The 23,612-nt window shown below is 46.3% G+C and overlaps 1 protein-coding gene across 1 annotated transcript in view; it reads left to right on the forward strand.

Moving 5' to 3' along the window:
* The window catches only part of Pccb (propionyl-CoA carboxylase subunit beta), a 55,385-nt gene extending 32,309 nt beyond the window's left edge, over positions 1–23,076 (forward strand). The window contains exons 5-12 of the mRNA XM_045136620.1: positions 3,184–3,304; positions 4,951–5,032; positions 17,384–17,507; positions 19,701–19,808; positions 20,026–20,126; positions 20,285–20,383; positions 21,251–21,350; positions 22,665–23,076. Of these exons, the coding sequence (XP_044992555.1) occupies positions 3,184–3,304; positions 4,951–5,032; positions 17,384–17,507; positions 19,701–19,808; positions 20,026–20,126; positions 20,285–20,383; positions 21,251–21,350; positions 22,665–22,786 (857 nt within the window). The 3' untranslated portion in view covers positions 22,787–23,076. The remainder of the gene's footprint in view (positions 1–3,183; positions 3,305–4,950; positions 5,033–17,383; positions 17,508–19,700; positions 19,809–20,025; positions 20,127–20,284; positions 20,384–21,250; positions 21,351–22,664) is intronic.
* Positions 23,077–23,612: the final 536 nt, after the last annotated feature.

The following is a 23,612-nucleotide window of genomic DNA, read 5'->3' on the forward strand; positions in this document are numbered from 1 at the left end:
ATTCATCTCCATTGTCCTCTTCCCAGATAGTCTCCTTTCTACTTTTGTGTTACGTATATGTTTCTTTTAAATCTAGATTCTGTTTATATTTGGTCTTCTGTGACTGGTTGCTTAACATACTTTTAAGTTTTATTATTTCTTTTTGAGATAGGGTTTTGCCATGTAGCCCTGCTTAGCCTAGAATTTGCTTTGTAGTTCAGGCTGGCTTTGCACTTATGGCTATCCTCTTGCCCCTGCTTGGCGCATGCTAGGATTGCAGGTGTTGCACCATGCCCAGTTCAGTACCTTTATGAAAGGTTATCTAGATTGAAGTATAAATCAGTACTTCATTCCTGGGTTTTTTTTTTTTTTTCCCCAAGGTAGCGTCTCACTCTAGTCCAGGCTGAACTGGAATTCCCTATGTAGTCTCAGGTAACCTTGAACTCACAGCAATCCACCTACCTCTGCTTTCCGAGTGCTGGGATTAAAGGTGTACGCCACCATGCGTGGCTGTTTTTTTTTTTTTTTTAATATTTTATTTATTTGAGGGGGGTGGAGGGGGCAGAGGGAGAGAAAATAAGAATGCGCGCACCAAGCCTCTTAGCTACAACTCACTCCAGACACATGTGCCACCTTGTGCCTCTGGCTTACATGGGTACTAGGGAATCAAATTTGGGTCCTTTGGCTTAGCAGGCAAATGCCTTAACCACTAAGCCATCTCTCCAGCCCCCTGTTTGTTTTTGAGGCAGGAGCTCACTCCAGCTGGAACTCACTCTGTACCCCAGGCTGGCCTTAGACTCTCAATGATTTTCCTACCTTGGCCTAAGTGTTGGGATTATAGATGTGAGCCACCATGCCCAGCTCTTTATTCCTTTTTTTTAAATTAAAAAATGTTTTTAAATTTTTGTTAACAACTTCTATGATTATAAAAACTATCCCATGGTAATACCCTCCCTCCCCCCACTTTCCTCTTTGAAACTCCATTCTCCATCATATCCCCTTCCCATCTCAATCAGTCTCTCTTTTATTTTGATGTCATCATCTTTTCCTCCAATTATGATGGTCTTGTGTAGGCACTGTGAGGTCATGGATATCCAGGCCATTTTGTGTTGTGGGGGAGGAACATGTTGTAAGGAGTCCTACCCTTCCTTTGGCTCTTATAGTCTTTCCACCACCTCTTCTGCATTAGACCCTGAGCCTTGGAAGGTGTGATAGAGATATTTCAGTACTGAGCACTGCAGTCACTTCTTTCCAGCACCATGATACCTTCTGAGTCATCTCAAGGTCACTGCCATCTGAAAAGAGAAGATTCTCTACCAAAAGTGAGAGTAGCATTAATGTAAGGGTATGAATGAACATTAAGAAAAGTGCTTACTGGTCTTCATTCCTTTTTATAGATGAGTAATATTCTAATATCTTCCATTTTCTTCTTTCTCCCCTCCCCTTTCCCCTTTCCTCTGCAGACTAGCTTTGAACTTGTAATTCTCTTGCCTTAACCTCCTGAGTGCTGGAATTACAGGTCTAAATTATATGTATTGTATATACACATACATACATTATATACATAATACCCTATTGTAAACATTTGTGGACAAGTTTTTTTTAAAAATTTTATTTACTTGTACACATGCATGTCTGCATGCTGGGGTCTCTTGCTGCTGCAAACAAGTGCCCACCTGGCTCTACATGGGTACTGGGGAACTGAACCCAGGCCAGAAGGCTTTCTAAGCAAGCTCCTTTAACCACTGAGCCATTTCCTCAGCCCCTGAACAAGTTTTTAAAAAAAATTTTTAATTTTATTTATTTATTTAAGAGCAACAGAGAGAGAGAAAGAGGGCCTCCAGCCACTGCAAACGAACTCCAGACGTGTGTGCCCCTTTGTGCATCTGGCTAATGTGGTCCTGGGGAATCGAGCCTTGAACCAGGGTCCTTAGGCTTCACAGGCAAGCACTTAACTGCTAAGCCATCTCTCCAGCCCCCTGAACAAGTTTCATATTGACGTGTTTTTGTTTCTCGGTATATAACTAGGTGTGGTGGTTTGAAAGTGAAATGTCCCCCATAGCTTTGTGTGTTTGTGATTAAACCTCATAATTAATCCCCAGCTGGTGGCATTGTTTGGGAAGTGATGCCTTGCTGGAGGAAACATTTTGCTGGGGTTGGGTCCTGAATTGCTATAGCCCAGCCCTGCTTACCACATTGAGCTCATTCTTCCTCCACACTGATATGGAGGTGTGACATCCTGCTGTCTGCTTCTGCCCTGAGGAAACTTCTCAGAACTGTAAGCCAGAAATAAATCTTTTCCTTCTATCAGCTTGTTGGACAATTTTGTGAGAGCAATGAGAAGGTAACTGCTAGAGTGGACATAAGATTTCTGGGTGAAGCCGGGCATGGTGGCGCACACCTTTAATCCCAGCACTCGGGAGGCAGAGGTAGGAGGATGGTGTGAGTTTGAGGCTACCCTGAGACTACATAGTGAATTCCAGGTCAGCCTGAGCTAGAGTGAAACCCTACCTTGAGAAACAAAGAACAAAACAAACAACAACAACAACAACAAAATTCTGAAATAATAACTATTTGAGTTTTTGAGACATTTCCAGGGTATTTTCACACTGGCTGTACTAGTTTATAATGACTTCCTGAGGGAAAGAATTCTGTCATATTGAAAATGCTTCTTTTTCATTCATCAGCATTCATTGAGTACCTGTGTGTGAAGCATTTTTCCAGGTGCTAGGAATATATGTGGACGGAATAAACACCCTGTCTCTATTGTGTCCATACAAGGAAGATCAATAACAAAAGGCATAAATTAAGTGTATTCTGTAGAGTATTAGAAGGCCTCTCAGCAAGCCCTGGGGATTTGCCTGAGGAGGTGTCTGTCTGTCTCTCAGTAAATGGATATCACGGTGTGGGGGGGTGGGGTGGGGAGGGATGTGTAAAGATACTTTCCCACAGTACAGGGACTGAAGTGAGGGGCATGGAGATAGACATGGGGTGACTCCAGCAGTGACCTGGATAGATAACCAAAGGCATGCCCCTGCAGAGGAGACAGAACAGGCTCTGGGAGTTGGAGCTTCAGCCTGTGATGTGGAGTGGAGTGGCGTGTCCCACCTGGATGGAGACTGGGCGAGCTGTGGGCCCCGTTGGCTGCTCACATGCCAGAGGAGCTGACCTACCTCTGGCCCCTTCCGTCCTCTTTGTTTCCAGGTGTGGCCCACAGAGCCTTTGAGAATGACGTTGATGCTTTGTGCAGCCTCCGGGCGTTCTTCAACTTCCTTCCTCTCAGCAACCAGGACCCGGCCCCTGTCCGCGAGTGCCACGATCCCAGGTGAGTCTCCGCCCTGCTGCGTCTGCCCTGCTGGGCAGCTTGGAGCCGCTTAAGGGCGTCAGCAAGGTCCCAGCTGTGGGGAGGATGATGGCACATCTGGTCCCAGGAGCAAAGAAGAAGGTCTATTTACTTTCGTCCATGGTAGTATCTGATGGGATAGCTTGGGGGGGGGGGCAGGAGTAGACCACAAAATAAAGCCTTTGAGGACTTCTTTTTTAAATATTTTATTTGTTTGGGAGAGAAAAAAAAAATGGGCACCCCAGGGCCTTCAGCAAACGAACAAAACTCCAGACACATGTGCCCTTTGGGCTTATGTGGGTCTGGGGGAATTGAACCTGGGTCCTTTGGCTTTGCAGGCAAGCCCCTTAGCTGCAGCTTCTTCTAGGACTTTTTGATTGTCTATATTTGGAGATGGACAGAAGCAACTGAAATGATGTCAAGGGTGTGTCCTTAAGGAGATGATGTGCTGTGGTTACTGCTCCTGGCCCAGGGATGGGGCTCTGCTGGCCACTTCATGAAAACCTGCATTGCCCCTTGCTTGGGGCTGCTGCCTGACCCAAGGAAAGGCTACTGCAGAGCTGAGTGCAAGGGGATAAGGGGGAGCTGGCTGTAACACCCCCGAGCCTGCCCCCACAAGCACACTTCATCATACATCCATAGCAGAGAGACCAGCAGGCCCGAGCTGGCTCTGAGCATACTGTGGGGCCGGACTCAGCCCCAAGTTCTGCCCCTGCTGACACACATCCTATGGCAGGTAGGGGCGAAGCAGAGAGCTCCAGCACAAACACCTAAGACTGTGGGGGCATTTACATTCAAACTGCCACACACAAATAAAAAAATTGAAAGGTTGTATGGGGTCTGGAGAGATGGCTCAGCTGTTACGGCGCTTGCCTGCAAAGCCTAAGGCCCTGTGTTTGATTCCTCGCTACCCATGTAAAGCCAGATGAGTTTGTTTGAGTTGACTAGAGATCCTGGTGTGCCCTTTCTTTCCTTCCCTCCTTCCCTTTCTCCCTCCCTTCCTCCTTCCCTCTTTCCTCCTTCCCTCTTTCCTCCTTCCTCCCCCTTCCTTCCTCCCTCCCTCCCTTACTCCCTTCTTCTCTTCCTCCCTCCCTCCCTCCCTTCTCTCCTTCCTCCCTACCTTCCCTTCTCTTTCTTCTTTTCCTTCCTTCCTTTCCCCCTTCCTTCCTTCTTTCCTTTCTTCCTTTTCTTTCAGGAAAGGTAGGGTCTCACTGTAGCTCAGACTGACCTAGAATTCACTATGTAGACTAAGGTTGGCCTCAAACTCACAGGAATACCTCTGTCTCCAAGTGCTGGAATTAAAGGCATGCACCACCACACCCAACCCATTCTCTCTATCTGCTTTCTCTTTCTCTCTCAAATAAATAATAAAACTATATAAATGGTTCCATGAAAGAATTAAATTGAGGGAAATAAGCTAATTTTTGCCTGTATAAGAAAACTACAAGATTGGGTAGGTTGTGATGGTCTCAGGTTCTGCTCAGTGATGTGGAGACAAGGGTGACTTCTTTGCAAATCCAGTTGCTACAGCAACACCCCTGTCACCATGATGTGTATACTTAATTTCCTTCCCAGTTCCTCATAGAAAGAACTGGTTCTTAATGCTGATTGCATCTGTCCTTTCCTAGCAATCGTCAGGTTCCTGAGCTAGACACAATTGTCCCTTTGGAATCAACCAAAGCCTACGACATGCTGGACATCATCCACGCAGTAAGTGCCCGTCTTGCCTTCCTTTGCTCTGCCACACCAGGGTCACTGTACCTTGGCCTAGCCAGCAGCCGGCCTTGTCACGCAGCACAGGTGGGATGGAACAAGGCCCATCAGGCGGTATAGGCATTAGTGACCACAGATATCCTGGTGGCTCAGGTGGACCTAAGGTGTGCGACATTGCTCAGGGGTCTTAAGAAGGCCCTCTGAGACACAGAATTGGGGCTGTGTTTCAGTCTGGCATGAGGTGGGATGGGGTACTGTTGTTGGAGGCTCCTTATGCTCAGGTACATAATTTTTTTTTCTTTTTTTCTGAGGTAAGGTTTCACTCTAGCTCAGGTTGACCTGGAATTCACTATGTTGTCTCAGGGTGGCCTTGAAGTCATGGTTACACTCCTACCTTTGCCTCCCAAGTGCTGGGATTAAAGGCATGCACCACCACACCTGGTTTGTTTTATGTATTTTTAAAATTCATTTGTGGGGCTGGAGAGATGCCTTAGTGATTAAGGCCTGCGAAGCCTAAGGACCCATGATACATCTCTTTTCCAGATCCCACATAAGCAAGACGTGATAAGATGAGGCAAGCGCAAGGTCGCGCATTCCCACTAGGTGGCGCAAGTGCCTGGAGCTCAATTGTAGTGGTTAAGGTTCTGGTGCACCAATTCTCTCTCTAAAATAAAACAAAAACAAACAAACAAAAAAAAAAAACAACCAACAAATTATTTGTGAGTAGAGAGGGGGCAGAGAGTGAGAGAAAAATGAGAATGGGCATGCGCAGAGCTTCTTGCTACTGCAATAGAACTTAAGATGCATATGTCACTTTGTGCATCTGCTTTTGTGTGTCTACTTGGGAATTGAACCCAGGCTGGCAGGCTTTACAAGCAAGTGCCTTTAGCTGCTGAGCCATCTCCCCAGTCTTCTTTGTTCTTTTAAACTTTTTTTTTTGTTTGTTTATTTTGTTTTGTTTTTCAAGGCAGAGTTTCCCTCTAGCTCAGGCTGACCTGGAATTCACTATGTAGTCTCAGGCTGGCCTTGAACTCATAGTAATCCTCTTACCTCTGCTTCTGGAGTGCTGGGATTAAAGGCATGTGCCACCATGTCTGACTTTAAACTTTTTAAAAAATATTTTTATTTATTTGAGAGAGACAGAGTCAGACAGATTGAATATAGGCCTACAGGCCTTGATCATTAGGATTTGCAGGCTAAGGCATCTCTCTATTACTCAAAGTAGTTTTTTGTTGTTGTTGTTGTTTGTTTTTGCTTTCTTTCTTGTTTTTTTCAAGATAGGGTCTCACTCTGGCCCAGGCTGACCTTAAATTCACTATGTAGTCTCAGGGTGACCTTGACTCAAGGCGATCCTCCTACCTCTGCCTCCCAAGTGCTGGCGTTAAAGGCGTGCTCCACCATGCCCAGCTTCTTTTTTGTTTTTTGAGGTAGGGTTTCACTCTAGCTCAGGCTGACCTGGAATTTACTATGTAGTCTCAGACTGGCCTTGAACTCACAGCAGTCCTCCTACCTATGCATCCCCAATGCTAGGATTAAAGGTGTGCACCACCATGCCTGGCTTCAAAGTAGTTTTAATATGCTTTCCCATAATGGCTAAAGATGATAAACATTAAAAAAATATTGTACTCTTTTGAGAACTCTATTCATTTCTGTGACCTAGTTTTTGGTTTTTTGAGGTAGGATCTCTTTTTTTTAAATTTAGTTTTGTTTATTTTTATTTATTTATTTGATAGTGACAGAGAAAGAGGCAGATAGAGAAAGAAGAGAGAGAATGGGCACGCCAGGGCCTCCATCCACTGCAAACGAACTCCAGATGCGTGCTCCCCCTTGTACATCTGGCTTACGTGGGTCCTGGAGAATAAACCTGGATCCTTTGGCTTTGCAAGCAAATGCCTTAACTGCTGGGCCATCTCACTAGCCTCTTACTTACTTTTTTAAGGGGGCTAGATAGAAAATGAGCATGCCAGAGCCTTAAGCCGTTGCAACTGGACTTTAGACACATGTGCCACCTTGTGTATCTGGCTTTATGTAGGTACTAGGGAATCAAACTTGGGTCCGTAGCCTTTGTAAGCAAATACCTTAATGGCTAAGCCATCTCTCCAGGCCTTAGCCCAGTTTTTGATTGGATTATTTGATTATTAGTTTTTTTGTGTATACTAGGTATTAATCTTCCATTGTATGTATAGCTGGCAAAGATTTTCTCCCATTCTGTAGGCTGCCTCTGCTCAATTAACAGTGTCCTTTGCTTTACAGAAGGTTTTTTAATTTTATGAGGTCCCAGTGGTTGTTTATTGGCCTTACTTCCTAAACAACTGAAGTTCTCTCCAGAAGATCTTTGTCTCTATGTTGAGTCATTTTCCCTACTCTTTGCTCTACCAGTTTCAACATTTCTGGTTTTGTGTTAAGGCCTTTGATGCGTTTGGAGTCAATTCTTGTGTGTGGAAAGAGAGGAGGCTCTTAACTTAATTCTTCTGTATATAGGGATCCAGTTTCCCCAGCACCATTTGTTAAAGAGACTGGCTCTTCTCTCATATTTTGGCATTTATGGTGGTTTGAATTATATGTCCCCTATAAACTCATGTGTTAGAAATGGTTGGTCTCTAGTTGGTGGCAATTTGGTGGGTGGAGCTTTGTTGGAGGAGGAGTATTCCTGGAGTGGACTTTGGGTGTTCTGTCCCAGCAACATGTAGGTAACTACAATGGCATTTTTGTAAAAAAAAAAAAAAAAAAAAAGAGATGGGCCGGATGTAGTGGTGTACACCTTTAATTCCAGCACTCAGGAGGCCCAGATAGGAGGATTACTGTGAGTTTGATGCCAGCCTGAGACTATGTGGTGAATTTCAGGTCAGAGCAAGACCCAACCTCACAAAGGGGGGGGCGGGGGGGGGGGGAAGCTGCAGCTGCATGGGGTTCTTCTGTTCCACCGATCCACGTGTCTGTTTTGTTACCATGTTTTGTTGCTTAACATTGCTTTGGCTATCTGAGCTCTTTTGTGCTTTCAAATGATTTATAGGATTGGTTTTTCTATTTCAGTCAAGAATGGCATTGTGGTTCTGATGGGCGTTGCATTAAATCTGTTGATTGCTTTTGGTAAGATGGCCATTTTCACAATATTAACTCTTATCCATGAACTTGGTTTTGCTTTACATTTCCTGGTGTCGTCTTCAATTTGTCACTTGATTAAGGTGTAGAGGACTTCACTCACTCAGGTTTATTCCAAGGGTATCATCATTGTTATTGTAGTTAATTGTGCATGGGAATGTTTCCCTGATTTCATCCTCAGCACATTTATTCTTGGTACATAACAAGGCTACTGATCTCCATGTGTTAATTATGTTTCCTGCTGCTTTGCTTATTAGCTCGAACAGTTTTCTGGTTCCTTATTTGTAAAATACATCATCTGCAAATAGTGATAATTTGACTTCTTCCTTTCTTATTTGTATCCCTTTTATTTTGTTTATTTATTGAAAAAATTTCCCCCTCTTCTCTCCCTTTACAAAGCGTTAACCTCAGAGGTCTTATGTCAACTGGATGGATTTTTTTTTTTTTTAATTTTACTGAGAGGAAAGAGGGACAGAGGGACAGAGAGAGGGAGAGAATGGGTGCTCCAGGGCCTTCAGCCATTGCAGACAGACTCCAGAAGCGTGCACTCCCTTGTGCACATGTGCGACATTACACGCTTGTGTCACTGTGCATCTGGTTTACATGGGACCTGGAGATTTGAACATGTGTTCTTAGGCCTCACAGGCAATCACCTTAATGGCTAAGCCATCTCTCCAGCCCTGTGTCCCTTTTGTTTGTATGACTGGAGCTAGGACAGTACTCTGTTATGTGAGAGTGGAGAAAATGGACGCTCTTGCCTTGTTCCAGATTTTAGTGGAGAAGCTTTGAGTTTCCCTATTTGTCGGCTGTGGGTTTGTCATAAGCAGCCTGTATTATGTTGAGATATGTTCCTTCTATTTCTGGTTTCTTCATTGCTTTTCTGTTTGTTTGTTTTGAGGTAGGGTCTCACTCTGTAGTTCCTGTCCTCAATCTCAGTTCTCCTACTTCTGCCTCCCAAGTGCTGGGATTAACAAGACCCTCCCTCAGCAAAACAAGAACAACAAGAAAGAAAGGTGTGTGGTGTGTGCCACTACAGTCAGTTCACTTCAGGACTTTTAACATGAAGGGATTTGGACTTTTGTCAAATACCTTTTGTGCCTCTATTGACATGATCATGTGACTCTTGTCCTTGTGTCTGTCTATGTGGTATATTACAGTTTTTCATTTGCATTGGTTGAACTATCTGTGCAACTGTGGAATGAATCCCCCTTGATTATGGTGAACGATCTTTTTGATGTGTTCCTATATTCTGGTTGCCAGTATTTTGTTGAGAATCTATCTATCTATGTTTATGAGAGAGATTGGTCTATAATTTTCTTTCTCTCTCTCTCTCTCTCTCTCTCTCTTTTTTTTTAGGTAGTGTCTTGCTCTAGCCCTGGCTGACCTGGAGTTCACTATGTAGTCTCAGGGTGGCCTTGAACTCATGATGATCCTCTTACCTCTGCCTCCCAGGTACTGGGATTAAAGGCGTGTACCACCATGTCCAGCTTCTTTTCCCTTGTATTTTAAATAGTTTATTTATTTATTTTGCAAGCAGACTGGGACACAGAGAGAGATAGAGAGAATGGGTACACCAGGGCCTCCAGCCACTGAAATGAACTCCAGGTACATGTCATCTTGTGCCTCTGGCTTCACATGGGTCCTGAGGAATCAAACTCAGGTCATTAGGCTTTGCAGGCAAATGCCTTAACAACTGAGCCATCTCTCTAGCCTCCTCCTCCTCCTCCTCCTCCTCCTCCTCCTCCCCCTCCTCCTCCTCCCTCCTCCTCCTCCTCCCTCCTCCTCCTCCTCCCTCCTCCTCCTCCTCCCTCCTCCTCCCTCTTCCCTCCTCCTCCCTCCTTCTCCCTCCTCTTCCCTCCTCCCTCCTCCCTCCTTCTCCCTCCTCCCTCCTCCCTCCTTCTCCCTCCTCCCTCCTCCCTCCTTCTCCCTCCTCCTCCCTCCTCCCTCCTCCTCCCTCCTCCCTCCTTCTCCCTCCTCCTCCCTCCTCCTCCCTCCTCCTCCCTCCTCCTCTTCCTCCTCCCTCCTTCTCCCTCCTCCTCCCTCCTCCTCTTCCTCCTCCCCCTCCTCCCCCTCCTCCTCCCCCTCCTCCCCCTCCTCCTCCTCCCTCCTCCTCTTCCTCCTCCCTCCTCCTCCCTCCTCCTCCTCCTCCCTCCTCCTCCCTCCTCCTCCTCCTCCCTCCTCCTCCCTCCTCCTCCTCCTCCTTCTCCCTCCTCCCTTCTCTTCCTCCTCCTTCTCCCTCCTCCTCCTTCCTCCTCCCTCCTCCTCCTCCTCCCTCCTCCCTCTTCTTCCTCCTCCCTCCTCCCTCTTCTTCCTCCTCCCTCCTCCTCCCTCCTCCTCCCTCCTCCTCCCTCCTCCTCCCTCCTCCTCCCTCCTCCTCCTCCTCCCTCCTCTTCCTCCTCATCCTCCTCCTCCCTCCTCCTCCCTTCTCCTCCCTCCTCCTCCCTCCTCTTCCCTCCTCCTCCCTCCTCCTCCCCCCTCCTCCTCCTCCTCCTCCTTCTTCTATTGGTTGTGTCTTTATGTGATTTTAGTATCAGGATAATACTGGCTTCATAAAAGAAATTTGATATTACTCTGTCTTTCTCTGTTTTATAAATTAATTTGAGAAGCGTTTGTGATGATTTTGTGACTGTCTGGTAGAATTCTCCAGAGACTTCTTCTGGGCCTGGGATCTTGTTATTTGGGAGATTTAAAAAATTTAATATTTTTGGTTAGGCATGGTGGTGTACACCTTTAACCCAGCTCTCAGGAGGCAGAGATTGGAGGATTGCTGTGAGTTCAAGGCCACCCTGAGACTACATAGTGAGTTCTAGGTCATCCTGGGCTAGGATGAGACCCTCTCTCAAAAAAAAAAATTATCTGCAAGCTCGGGTGGGGGTGGGGGACGCAGAGAGAGAAAGGGTGCATTAAGGCCCCTTACCATTGTAACCAAATTCCAGATGCATGCCCCACTCTGTGCATCTGGCATTACATAGGTAATGGGGAATCAAACCCAGGCCATCAGGCCTTGCAAGCAAGCATCCTTAACCAGTAAGTTATCTCTCCAGAGTGTGTGTGTGTGTCTCTCTTTCTCTCTATATGTATGTGTTGTGTTGTGTCTGTGTGTATGTGTGTGTGTATGTATATGTATATATGTGTGTGTGTATATATATACACATATATGTGTGTACACACACACACACATATTTTTATTATTGTTTTTATTTATTTATTTGAGAATGAAAGACACAGGGCTTCCAGCCTCTGCAAACGAACTCCAGACGCGTGCGCCCCCTTGTGCATCTGGCTAACGTGGGACCTGGGGAACCGAGCCTCGAACCGGGGTCCTTAGGCTTCACAGGCAAGCACTTAACCGCTAAGCCATCTCTCCAGCCCCCCACACATATTTTTAAATAATTGATTTGATCTCATTGGTTGCTCTTGATAGTCCCTCCACCCAATGTAGGGTCTTGCTGTATGTAGCCCAGTGTTGCAGTCAGGTTTGCATTGTTGGTAGAAATCACCTGACCAAGAGCAGCCTCTGGGAAAAAGAGGTTTATTTTGGCTTACAGGCTTGAGGGGAAGCTCCACGATGGCAGGGAAAATGATGGCATGAGCAGAGGGTGCACATCACCCCCTGGCGCACATAAGGTGGACAACAGAAACAGGAGAGTGTGCCAAACACTGGCAAGGGGACACTGGCTATAATACTCATAAGCCCACCCCCAACAATACACTGCCTCCAGGAGGTGTTAATTCCCAAATCTCCATCAGTTGGGAACCTAGGATTCAGAACACCCACGTTTATGGGGAACACCTGAATCAACCTACCACATTCCATCCATGGCCCCCATAAACTGATAACCATTCATGATGTAAAATGCAGTGTATTTATCCAACTTTAACAGTCTCTGTAGTTTTTTTTTTAATTAAATATTTTTTGTTTATTTTTCTTCATTTATTTGAGAGGTGGGGGGGAGAATGGGCACACCAGGGCCTCCAGCCACAGCAAATGAGCTCCAGGTGCATGCGCTACCTTGTGCATCTGTCTTAATGTGGGTGCTGGGGAATCAAGCCTCAAACTGGGGTCCTTAGGCTTGATAGGCAACTGCTTAACCGCTAAGGCATCTCTCCAATCCTCCCCACAGTTATCATCAATTCCAGTGATGTCCAGACATCCCCATAGTCCAAGATCTTCTAACTGAGCCATAATACCAAAAGATAGCCTCAAAAAACCCACAATGGCACAGAATAAATATTCACACTACAAAAATTGTCTTTGGGCATAGCAAAGAAATGTTCAACTAATACAGGATTTAAAACAACCAGGGCAAACACCAATCTCTGTAGCTCCAAGTCCAGCAACTCTAGCCAGTGGCAAATCTCCAAGTCCGATAACTCTAACCAGCAACAAGTCTCTGGCATTTCAATTCCGCTCCTCCAGGTAGGCTACTCACAGTCCTGGAAAACTTCATCAGGGCGGCAGCTTTAGCAGGCATCTCCACTGGGTCTTCATAGCAACCTACAGTTCATCTTCATGGCTTCATCCGGTCTCCATGCAGGCATCCAGCAAACCTGCTTCACACTGCCCATGGCCATTTCCAAAACACAAGACCGTGTTGCAAACTCAATGACCCTCTCTTTCCTGCGTTTCTTATATTCCACAAAACAAGGTAGGGTGCCAGTTTGTTAATCCAGCGGGGAATAAAGCAGACTTTGAAGAACAGGATACTCCTTGAGCACTCAGGTCCCTTCCAAAGAGTCTACATTCTTCCTGTTGCCCCAGTACAGGTCAGATGGCCCAATCTCAGTGGTTGTAATCTCTCAAACAATTTGCAAGTGAATGGGCAGCAGTTTAGGCCTAAAGATTCCATTTTTTTTCTGTGCCATATCCCTCTGCTTACACCAGTTCATTTCTATGCAAAGCAACCGTGCACAACTTCTCAGAACACAGGGTTAACAACAAACTTCTTATACAAACTGCTTGCCCATTCCAAGCAAAGCTCTTTCTCACCCTCATAAGCCAAACCTCACAGTCCGTAGTTCTTCCTGCATTCAGGTCTTTCAACTCTGACCAGACTAATCCATGAAGCTGTACTTAACAGCACTGCAAGGCGCCTCAGGCCAAGGTTTCAAAACCTTCTACATTTGTCTTGAAAATCAGCTCCAAATAGCCAAAGCCACACAGTCAGGATTCTGGCAGCAATCCCACTCTCAGTACTGCTTTACTGTTGCAGTCTTGTTTGCATTGCTGGTAGAAATCACCCAACCAAGAGCAGCTTGTGGGACGAAGAGGTTTATTTTGGCTTATAGGTTCAAGGGGAAGCTCCATTATGGCAGGGGAAGATGATGGCATGAGCAGAGGGTGGACATCACCCCCTGGTCAGCATAAGGTGGACAACATCAACAGGAAAGTGTGCCAAACACTGGCAAGGGGACACTGGCTATAATACCCATAAGCCTGCCCCCATCTCCATCAGCTGGGAACCTAGCATTCAGAACACCTAAGTTTATGGGGGACACCTGAAGCAAACCACCACAGACATTTTGTCATAGTGATGGAAAGTGGAACACATACTGTCACCATCCTCTCCATGTCTGATCTCTGGGGACAAAGAGAAAAACTGACCCAGATCATAAAATCCTCACAGCTTTGAAGGCCCCACCTCCTACCTTCACCCCTCTCACTAATGCCATCATGTTATGATCCCATCACGACATGAAGCCACTGGTGAGATCAGAGCCTTTGTGATCTACTGAGCTTTGGAAACGTTTTCACAGATGCCCACAGAGGTGAGCTTCACTGATCTTCTAGGTTCTAAAAATAGTGTTGTTTATCTGTGTGTGTGTATGTGGTCTTGTCAAGGCGTCTCTGCTGCAAATGAATGCCATACTCACCTGCCATTTTGTGCATCTGGCTTTATGAGGATTCTGGGTAACTGAACCTGGGCCAGCAAGCTTTGCAAGCAAGCACCTTTAACTGCTGAGTGATCTCCCCAGACCTAGCTGTGGTTTAATCCAATCAAACTGACACAATCATCATAGCAGTCTCAGGGTGGCCTCGAACTCTCGGTGATCCTCCTACCTCTGCCTCCCGAGTGCTGGGATTAAAGGCGTGCACCACCACACCTGGCAATGTTCTTTTTAATATATTTCTGACTAAGACATGGAGGAGAAGCACTGGAATTGGAAACATCGCATCTAAGAGCTAGTGTGAGGACTGGGGGGATGGCTCAGCAGGTTAAAGAACTTACTGCACAAGCATGAGGACCTGAGTCAGATCCCTAGCAGCCATGTAAAAGCGGAGCGTGGAGGTGCGTGCCTGTAATACCAGCTCAGGGAGTTTCTGGATACTTAATCTAATCAAATTGAGCCACCTCCTGTTCAGTGACAGACCCTGTCTCAAAAAAATAAGGTGGAGGAGCTGGAGAGATGGCTTAGTTGTTTAGGTACTTGCCTATGAAGCCTAAGGACCCATGTTCATTTCTCCAGATCCCACATAAGCCAGACACAGAAAGGTGAGGCAGGTGCAAGGTCACATATGCTCACTAGGTGGTACAAGTGTCTGGAGGTTGATTTCAGTGGGTAAGGCCATGGTGTGCCAGTTTTCTCTCCCTTTTGCTGTCTCTAAAATAAAAAAAATAAATAAAAAATAAGGTAGAGGGCTGGAGACAGAGCTTAGTGGTTAAGACATATGCCTGCAATGTCTGAGGACCCAGATTCAGTTCTCCAGGTCCTACAGTAAGCCAGATGCACATGGTGGCTCATGCATCTGGAGTTCATTTGCAGTGGCTGGAGGCCCTGGCATGCCCATTCTCTCTCTCTCTCTCTCTCTCTCTCTCTGTCTCTCTCTCTCTTTCACACGCACACACACACTCACACTCTCTCTTTCTCCCTTCCTCTCTCTGTCTGAAATAAATAAAATAGAGAAATAAAATGTTTAAAACTATATCTTTAAAAAATAAGGTGGAGAATGATTATGGAAGATGCCTAATTCCAACTTCTGGCTTCCCCATACCATATGTGTACCTGCACCCGCCCCCCACATACACATACAACACATCCACCTTGTTAGGGAAAACTGAGTCACACAGGGATGGCACCAGAGATAGAGTAGATAATCAGAAAATTTATTCATGTCGACACAGACTTGGGAGTAACTTCCAAAGCCTGAGTCCTGAGCTCTGATAACTCAGAGGTTTTATAGACAGTATGGCAGGCAGTCTGACATCATCTTGAATTCTTTATACTATTGGTGGGTTACAGGTTTCTAAGGTTACATGATTTGGGCACAAACAGAAAATTCCTTAGCAGTCAATCAGTGATAACAAAGTAGAATGTAGAACAGAAAGCTGTTTGTTCAGGGCCGTTTGTGGCGGCACTGACCAGATAACATACAGTCAGGGCGCAGCTGCATAGACAGGGAGGAGACAAAGGGTAATGCTGTCTCCCTGGTGAAGCTTGTCCAATAGAAACTGCTTGAGAGTATCATCTGGGCCTGGTTTCTTTGTTAAATTTCTTTTACCACAACATGCTGAGAGAGAGATAGAGAGAGAAGAAGAGAGAGAGAGCACTGTTGTGATAGTTGACTCATATAAGAATCAGTAACACATTTTAGCCTCAAAGAGCTGAATTTTTCATGAAAGTTTAATAAATAACAGGAGTTTTACATAGTCTCAAAGTGTTTTCCTGCAAGGTACTTGTTGATTACATTGGAAAAATGATGGACTCATAGTGCAAAGCACACAGATGTCACCATCATTAAAGGACAGGTTTGAGACGTCGGCTGCTGGGGCGTTCCTGGGAATGCACTTAGTCTGAGGTGAACGTGGAGGAGCCACAGACATGCCTGAGAGCAAGGCGTGCTGCCAAGGCTTTGGTCTCTTGTCTTCAGAGATGTCACTGTCATGGCACGTGAAGACCTGACCCAGAAAAATACCAGGTGCCCATGGATCCTGGATCAGACTTTTGTCTGTATAAGGGATGTTGCTGATGCTGCTGTTATAGTTACCTTCTCCTTGCTGGCACAAGGCACCTGACCAAAAGCAGCTGATGGGAGGAAAGGTATTTATTTTGGCTTATGGTCTCGAGGGGAAGCTCCATGATGGCAGGGGAAAGTATGGCATAAGCAGAGGCTGGACATCACCTCTGCCACAACAGGTGGAAAACAGCAGTAGGAGAGTGAGCTGGACTCTGGCTAGGAGGAGCTGACTGTAACGCCCATAAGCCTGTCTCCAGTGACGCACCTCCAGCAAGGCTCCACTTCCCAAATTGCCATCATCTGGGGATCAAGCATTCAGAATAAGAATTTATGGGGGACACCTAATTCAAACCACCACAGCTGGCATAAAAGGTATAATAAAATTATCATAATAAGATTAGTATTAACACTGATTGTAATGTCTGCAGTTGTTTGAGAGACTTCTTTTCTGAGGAGCAGAGACAGGGAGGGACTCAGAGATAGAAAAGCATTATATATGTACCAACCTTAAATGATTCAGGAAAGAAATATCTGATATAAAAAGGAAGAGAAGCCGGGCGTGGTGGCGCATGCCTTTAATCCCAGCATTCGGCAGAGGTAGGAGGATTGCCATGAGTTCAAGGCCACCCTGAGATGACAGAGTTAACTCCAGGTCAGCCTGGACCAGAGTGAGACCCTACCTCAAAAAACCAAAAAAAAAAAAAAAAAAAAAAAGAGAGAAAATGAAGGTAAAATGTTAAATGAATGAATCTATATGGAGTATATATGAATGTTCTGGTACATTTCTTGAATTTTTGTTAGCTTGAAATAATTTAAATTATCATGAATAAGTCAAGACTCATCTTTTTTAATTATCCGAGAGAGAGAGAGAAGCAGACAGGTAGTAGATGATAGACAAGATAGAGAATGGGTGTGCCAGGGCCTTCAGACACGGCAAACAAACTCCAGACGCATGCACCACCTTGTGCGTTTGGCTTAACGTGGGTCCTGAGGAATTAAACCTGGCCCTTTGGCTTTGCAGGCAAGCACATTAACCACTCAGCTGTTTCTCCAGCCACCAAACTCAGACTTTAACGCTCTTAAAACCAGCTGCATTGTGTGTGATGGTTACCCACATCTTCCCCAGCAGAGAAGGGCTACATGTCTACCTGTCGTGTGTGCTTGGAGCACCTGCTGTGGAGTGAGGAGCCATCCATAGCATCATCTGTAGGATGGGTATCTAATTCAGTATTATCATTGTATTTTTGTCTTTATCATTTTTGAGCTCAGCAGGAAATTCATTCTTACAGGTTATTGATGAACGAGAATTTTTTGAGATCATGCCCAATTATGCCAAGAACATTGTTGTTGGTTTTGCAAGAATGAACGGGAGGACTGTTGGAATTGTTGGCAACCAGCCCAATATGGCCTCAGGTAGGAGTGGGGGGAGTCCCCAGAAACCTTGAGTTGGTATTGAGAGACCAGAGTTTCCTGTCCTGCAAGTGTCCAGGTTGTTTTCTGCCTTTCCTCATGGCCTTGCATGACCAGAGGAAAAAGCTCACATACATTTTGTAAAAGTAACTTTCTCTTTACTTTTTAGCTTACAAGGTCTGTATATTCTTTAAAAAAAAAATTGAGAGAGGGAGGGAGGGAAAGAGAGTGAGAGGCAGATAGAATGGGCACATCAGGGTCTCCAGCTACTGAGAATTTACTCCAGATACATGTGCCGCCTGTGCATCTGGTTTACGTGGGTACTGGGGAATTGAACATGGGTCCTTAGGCTTTGCAAGCAAGTAACTTAACTACCAAGCCATCTCTTCTGCCCCAGTGTCCTTATTTCTAGAGTTGGCTTTAAGAGGGTTGGTGTACCGCATGCCTCTGGTGCACAGTTAGCACCTGACAGATCAGTGCTCCACAGCCAGGCGAATTGCTTACTCATGGTTGTCGTCTTAGGTTTCTTTTGAACAGCTGTATAAAGAACCTGTCCTCCTTGAGCTGGGCGTGGTGGTGCACACCTTTAATCCCAGCACTTGGGAGGCAGAGGTAGGAGGATTGCTGTGAGTTCGAGGCCACCCTGAGACTCCATAGTGAATTCCAGGTCAGCCTGGTCTAGAGTGAGACCCTACCTCGAAAAAACAAAACAAACAAACAAACAAAAAAAAGAATCTGTCCTCCCTTATAGACCCAGCCTCTTCTCTTTGCTGTAATGGTATAATATTTCTTGTTAGGAAAACAATCTTTTGGTCAGTCATGCCTGGTTACATACCTGTAATCACAGCATTTTGGAGGCTGAGGTGGGAATATTGTAACTTCAAGGCCAGCCTGTGCTACATAGCAAGACCCTGTCTCAGAAAACCCAAAACAGGGCTGGAGAGATGGCTTAGTAGTTAAGGCACTTGCCTGCGAAGCCGAAGGACCCAGGTTTGCTTTCCCGGGACCCACCTAAATTCAGATGCACAAGGGGGCACATGTGCCTGGAATCTGTTTGCAGTGGCTGGAGGCCCTGACGTGCCCATGTTCATTCTCTTCATCCCGCTCCTTCTCTCAAATAAATAAAATATTTGGAAAAAAAAAAAAAAAAAAGAAAACAAACCCAAAACAGAGCATGGGGTGATGGAGCCAACAAAACAAAACAATAGTAATAACCACAGATAATGCCTTCTTTTCTTCATTGAAAAATACTATATAGCATAATAATTTTTTGTTACTGTTTTTGAGGTAGGGTCTTAATCTAGCCCAGGCTGACCTGGAACTCACTCTGTAGCCCCAGGCTGGCCTCAAACTCAGGGATCCTCCTACCTCTGCCTCACAGGTGCTGGGATTAAAGGCATGCATGCACCAGCACGCCCAGCTCAAATAAATTTTTTAAAAAGTGAAAGCAAGGACTGCAAAGATGGCTCTTGTTTGCAAAACTTGGAGATGCTGGGTTGAATTCTCAAGTTGCTCACATTAGCTAGATGCAACCAAATGGTGCAAATAGATACAATTTTTATTTTTATTTTTTCTCAATTTTTATTAACCTCTTCCATGATTATAAAAAATATCCCATGGAGATACAATTTTTATTTTATTTTTTAAAATATTTTTGTTTATTTTTATTTATTTGAGAGTGACAGAGAGAGAAAGAGGCAGAGAGAGAGAGACAGAATGGGCGCACTATGGCCTCCAGCCACTGCAAACAAACTCCAGATGTATGCGCCCCCTTGTGCATCTGGCTAACGTGGGTCCTGGGGAATCGAGCCTCGAACTGGGGTCCTTAGGCTTCATAGGCAAGTGCTTAACTGCTAAGCCATCTCTGCAGCCCGAGATACAATTTTTAAATAAATGGAAGCAAAAGCAAAAACCAGACATGGTGGTACATGCCTTTAATCCCAGCATTTGGGAGGGAGAGGTAGGAGGAACATTTGAAGCTACTCGGAGACTACATAGTGAAGTCCAGGCCAGCCTGGGCTAGAGCAAGATCCTACCTCAGGAAACCAGGAAGAGACTGTGGAGCCCCTGTAGAACCAGCTCTGGGTGATCTGAGAGTGTACTCCCACTGTGGGAGGAGCTGGGATCCATCTAGACGGTTAGGGTTGGTGCGCTCCCTGAGGGTGTACTCACACTGTGGATACCCTCTCTCTGTAGGATGCTTGGATATTAACTCGTCTGTGAAGGGGGCCCGCTTTGTCAGATTCTGTGATGCATTCAATATTCCACTCATCACTTTTGTTGATGTCCCTGGCTTCCTGCCTGGTAAGTCAAGGACACAGATGGCGCAAGAGAAGTGGTTGTGCCCAGTGGTGTGGAGAGCTTGCACAGTTCCCTATGGATCTGTGACTTCTCCCTCTTCTGGTATCCAGAAGATGGGGCCGTGTGAAAATTGGCCCCTCTGTGGACCTGAGATGACTTCACACCCACGAGACCTTGCAAGGACTTCTCTGGTAGCTGATAACTCTCCCTCATGACCTAGGCACAGCACAGGAGTATGGGGGCATCATCCGTCATGGTGCTAAGCTGCTGTATGCATTTGCTGAGGCGACTGTGCCCAAAATCACAGTCATCACCAGGAAGGTAAGGGCTTCACACCAGAGCCCGTGACCCCCTCGTTTCCAGCAGCATGGCTGTGGTGGAGGGCTGCTCCTGCGCTGGCTCTCCATCTCACCTGCCTTCTTGGGATCTTTTGCTATATGACTTCCTGCTCTGATGCTCAGCATGTGGGTCTGTTCTAGGCCTATGGAGGTGCCTATGATGTCATGAGCTCCAAGCACCTTCTTGGTGACGTTAACTATGCCTGGCCCACAGCGGAGATTGCAGTCATGGGAGCAAAGGTAAGGACCTGTGGGAAGCTTGCCTTTTCCTGTCCAGGGAGTGGATTCCCCCAGTGGCAGCCCAAGCATAGCTGGGAATTATGGAAAGAGGGCTGGACTGTAGAATAGGCCAGGGCTGAAGGAAGTGGTATCTAAACCTCAGCAAGTGTCCCTCCTGTTACAACTCAGGGCCAGTTCTGCCTCTTTTCCTACTCTCACTGCACATGTTGGTTCCGTGACATTGAAGGGGAAGATAGTAGCTGAACTCACCTGCCCACCACACCTCTGCCCGAGGGAGAGCCCAGAGCCACCTCATGCAGCCCATCAGATGCTGAACTGTCAATCTACCTTTGCTGGCTTTGGGCAAGGGAATGCCCATGGTTAATGGTTTCACGACTCCTTGCTGGCTTTGAAATGGCTGTTAGGATTGAGCCAGGTACCTCTGGGGTTCCAGGGATGACTTTACAAGCGTCCAAACTTGAAGGCCGTGCCTCCCCCACTTGCAGTTTTGCCCTGCTCCTCTTGCTACTGAACTACATGCGCAGTGTTCAAGGTAGTGGGCGAGGAACGGGGCTTTCAGTTCCTTTGACATGCAGTGATGATGGCTTTAGTTTGGAAAATAGGCCAAACATCTCTGCTTCAGAGAAGATAGAGGGGTTTCAGAGGGAGGGGGGGTCAGAAGCTGGGGTCCAGCGAAGGAGTGTTCTGTCTCAGTCTGCAGAGCGGCCTGGCTGGCCCCAGGCAGCACCTGTCTCGGTGCTCTTCTTTGGAGCCGATCCTTCCCTCGGACGTTTGCCGGGAAGTTTATAAATGTGAATAGTGATGATGCTCTGACTGATCCAAGTCGTAAGCCCACTCCAGTGAGGCTGTGGAACCCTCTCTTGACAGGGTGCTGTGGAGATCATCTTTAAAGGGCATGAGAACGTGGCAGCCGCCCAGGCAGAGTACGTGGAGAAGTTCGCCAACCCCTTTCCCGCAGCAGTGAGAGGTGGGCCTGCTGGGGAGCACCGCGTTTTTCCATCTGCTGTCTCACTTGGTCATACTCTTTCTGGAACATCTCACCAAGTTGCCTTTTGCCCTTGCAGTTGTACTTGTTGACTGGGTGGGACTGGGGCTGCCCCTGGGCAGTCCTTAGGTAGGGGCAGTGGTCCCATCACACTGCTTTGATCACCAGGATCAAGACAACACCTTCGACAATGCTGTCTTTCTAGGTATTGTCTTTGTCACCAGCTCTCTGTGAAAGTCTCGAGCTTAGTGGCTTAAATCCCTCGGCTTGTTCTGGGTTCAGCCGAGGCTTCTTCTGGGGGCTTTGCCTGGGATCACTCACACACTTAGACTCCACTGGCCTCGATGGTCCGTGGTGCTTCCCCCTTCATGATGGTGTGGGCCGCTGCCCGGGCTGTCCCATAGGGTCTCTTGATCTTCAGAAGGCAAGAGCTGGCTTCTTCACGTGGTGTCCCTTGGATAGCAAAGGGGGTAAGTGGTGAGCTACAAGACCCTTAAGCTTAGGTGTAGAAAGTTAAACAATACCACTTTTGTTAACATTTTATTGAGCAGAGCAAATTACAAGGGCGTGTAAAGAAATAAAATTTACCTGTTCATGGAAGAAGTGACACAAGGGATGGGAGGAAGTTGTAGTCAATTAAAAAAAATTTTTTTGAAGAGTTTTATTTATTTATTTGAGATGGAGAGGGAGAGAGGGTGAGTGAGAATGGGTGCGCCAGGGCCTCTAGCCACTACAAACGAACTCCAGCCGCATGTGCCACCATATGCTTCTGGCTTACATGGGACCTGGAGCATAGAACCTGAGTCCTTAGGCTTGGCAGGCATGTGCCTTAACCACTAAGCCATCTCTCCAGCCCCTTTTAGTCAATTTTTAAAGCAGATGTATTTTCTTAATTTTATTTCCTGCTCAATCCATCTTAACAAAATGGAGACATTGGGAAGCCAGGTGTGGTGGCGCATGCCTTTAATCCCAGCACTCAGGAGGCAGAAGTAGGAGGGTAACTGTGAGTTCAAGGCCACCCTGAGACTATTACATAGTGAATTCCAGGTCAGCCTGGACTAGAGTGAGACCCTACCTTAAAAAAAAGATGTAGGCATTGGGAAGTGAGAGATCACGTTTCATTTTCGTACATTCTCATAAGTACTCATAGGTCAGCGATGGAGAGGCTGGCAAAAGCAGACAAGCCCCTGGATGAAGGGAGCTTTGTGGGCTTGGCACCTCTTTGCAGACCAGGCACTGCCCACACTGTCATGGTTGAGCTGGACATGTAGTGAACTCTCCCTGTTGCTTCCCCAGGCTTTGTGGATGACATCATCCAGCCATCCTGTACCCGTGCCCGAATATGCAGTGACCTGGGAGTTTTGGCCAGCAAGAAGGTACACCGACCTTGGAGGAAACATGCAAATATTCCACTGTGAACAGATCAGAGGAAAATAGACCATAGCTAAGTGACTGGTTATTTGTAGCGTTTTGCAATCATGAAAACCTGGGAATCAACATACAAGTAATAGCTTGGAAGTTTATTAAATTTTGGAGAGATCTCTTTTGCCTTAATATAAAATTGTTTCCTCTACTAAGGAATCTTTGGTGGGGGGTGGGGTGGGGCTGGAGAGGTAGCTCATCAGTTAAAGGTGCTTGCTTGCAAAATTCCAATGCTTGGGTTCAATTCCCTAGCACCTATATAAATAAAGCCAGATGCACAAAGTGGCACATGTGTCTGAAGTTTATTTACTCCAGCAAGAGGCCTTGGTGTGCCCATTTATTTCTTTCAGCTTGCAAATAAAAGGATAAACATATTAAACAAGAAATCTTTTGGGGCTGGAGAGATGGCTTCGTGGTTAAAAGTACATGCTTGCCAAGCCTGCTGGTCCAAGTTCAGTTCCCCAGTGCCTACATAAAGCCGGATGTACAAGTGGCACATGCATCTGAAGTTTGCAGTGGCAAGAGGCTCTAGCATGCACATTCTATCAAAAAACATCTATATTTAAAAATTAGGCCAGGCATGATGGCGCACACCTTTAACCCCAGCTCTCCGGAGGCAGAGGTAGGAGGATTGCAGTGAGTTCGAGGCCACCCTGAGACTACATAGTGAATTCCAGATCAGCCTGGGCTAGAGTGAGATCCTACCTCAGGGGGGAAAATGTTTTAAAAGGAATCTTTGGTGGTCGTGTGTGTGCACATGAGTGAAGGCGTAAGGCGCCATGTGTGCTGTGGGGCGTGTGTGGAGGTCAGAGGACAGCTTTC

This window comes from Jaculus jaculus, chromosome 17, assembly GCF_020740685.1.
Source record: "Jaculus jaculus isolate mJacJac1 chromosome 17, mJacJac1.mat.Y.cur, whole genome shotgun sequence".
NCBI lineage: Eukaryota > Metazoa > Chordata > Mammalia > Rodentia > Dipodidae > Jaculus > Jaculus jaculus.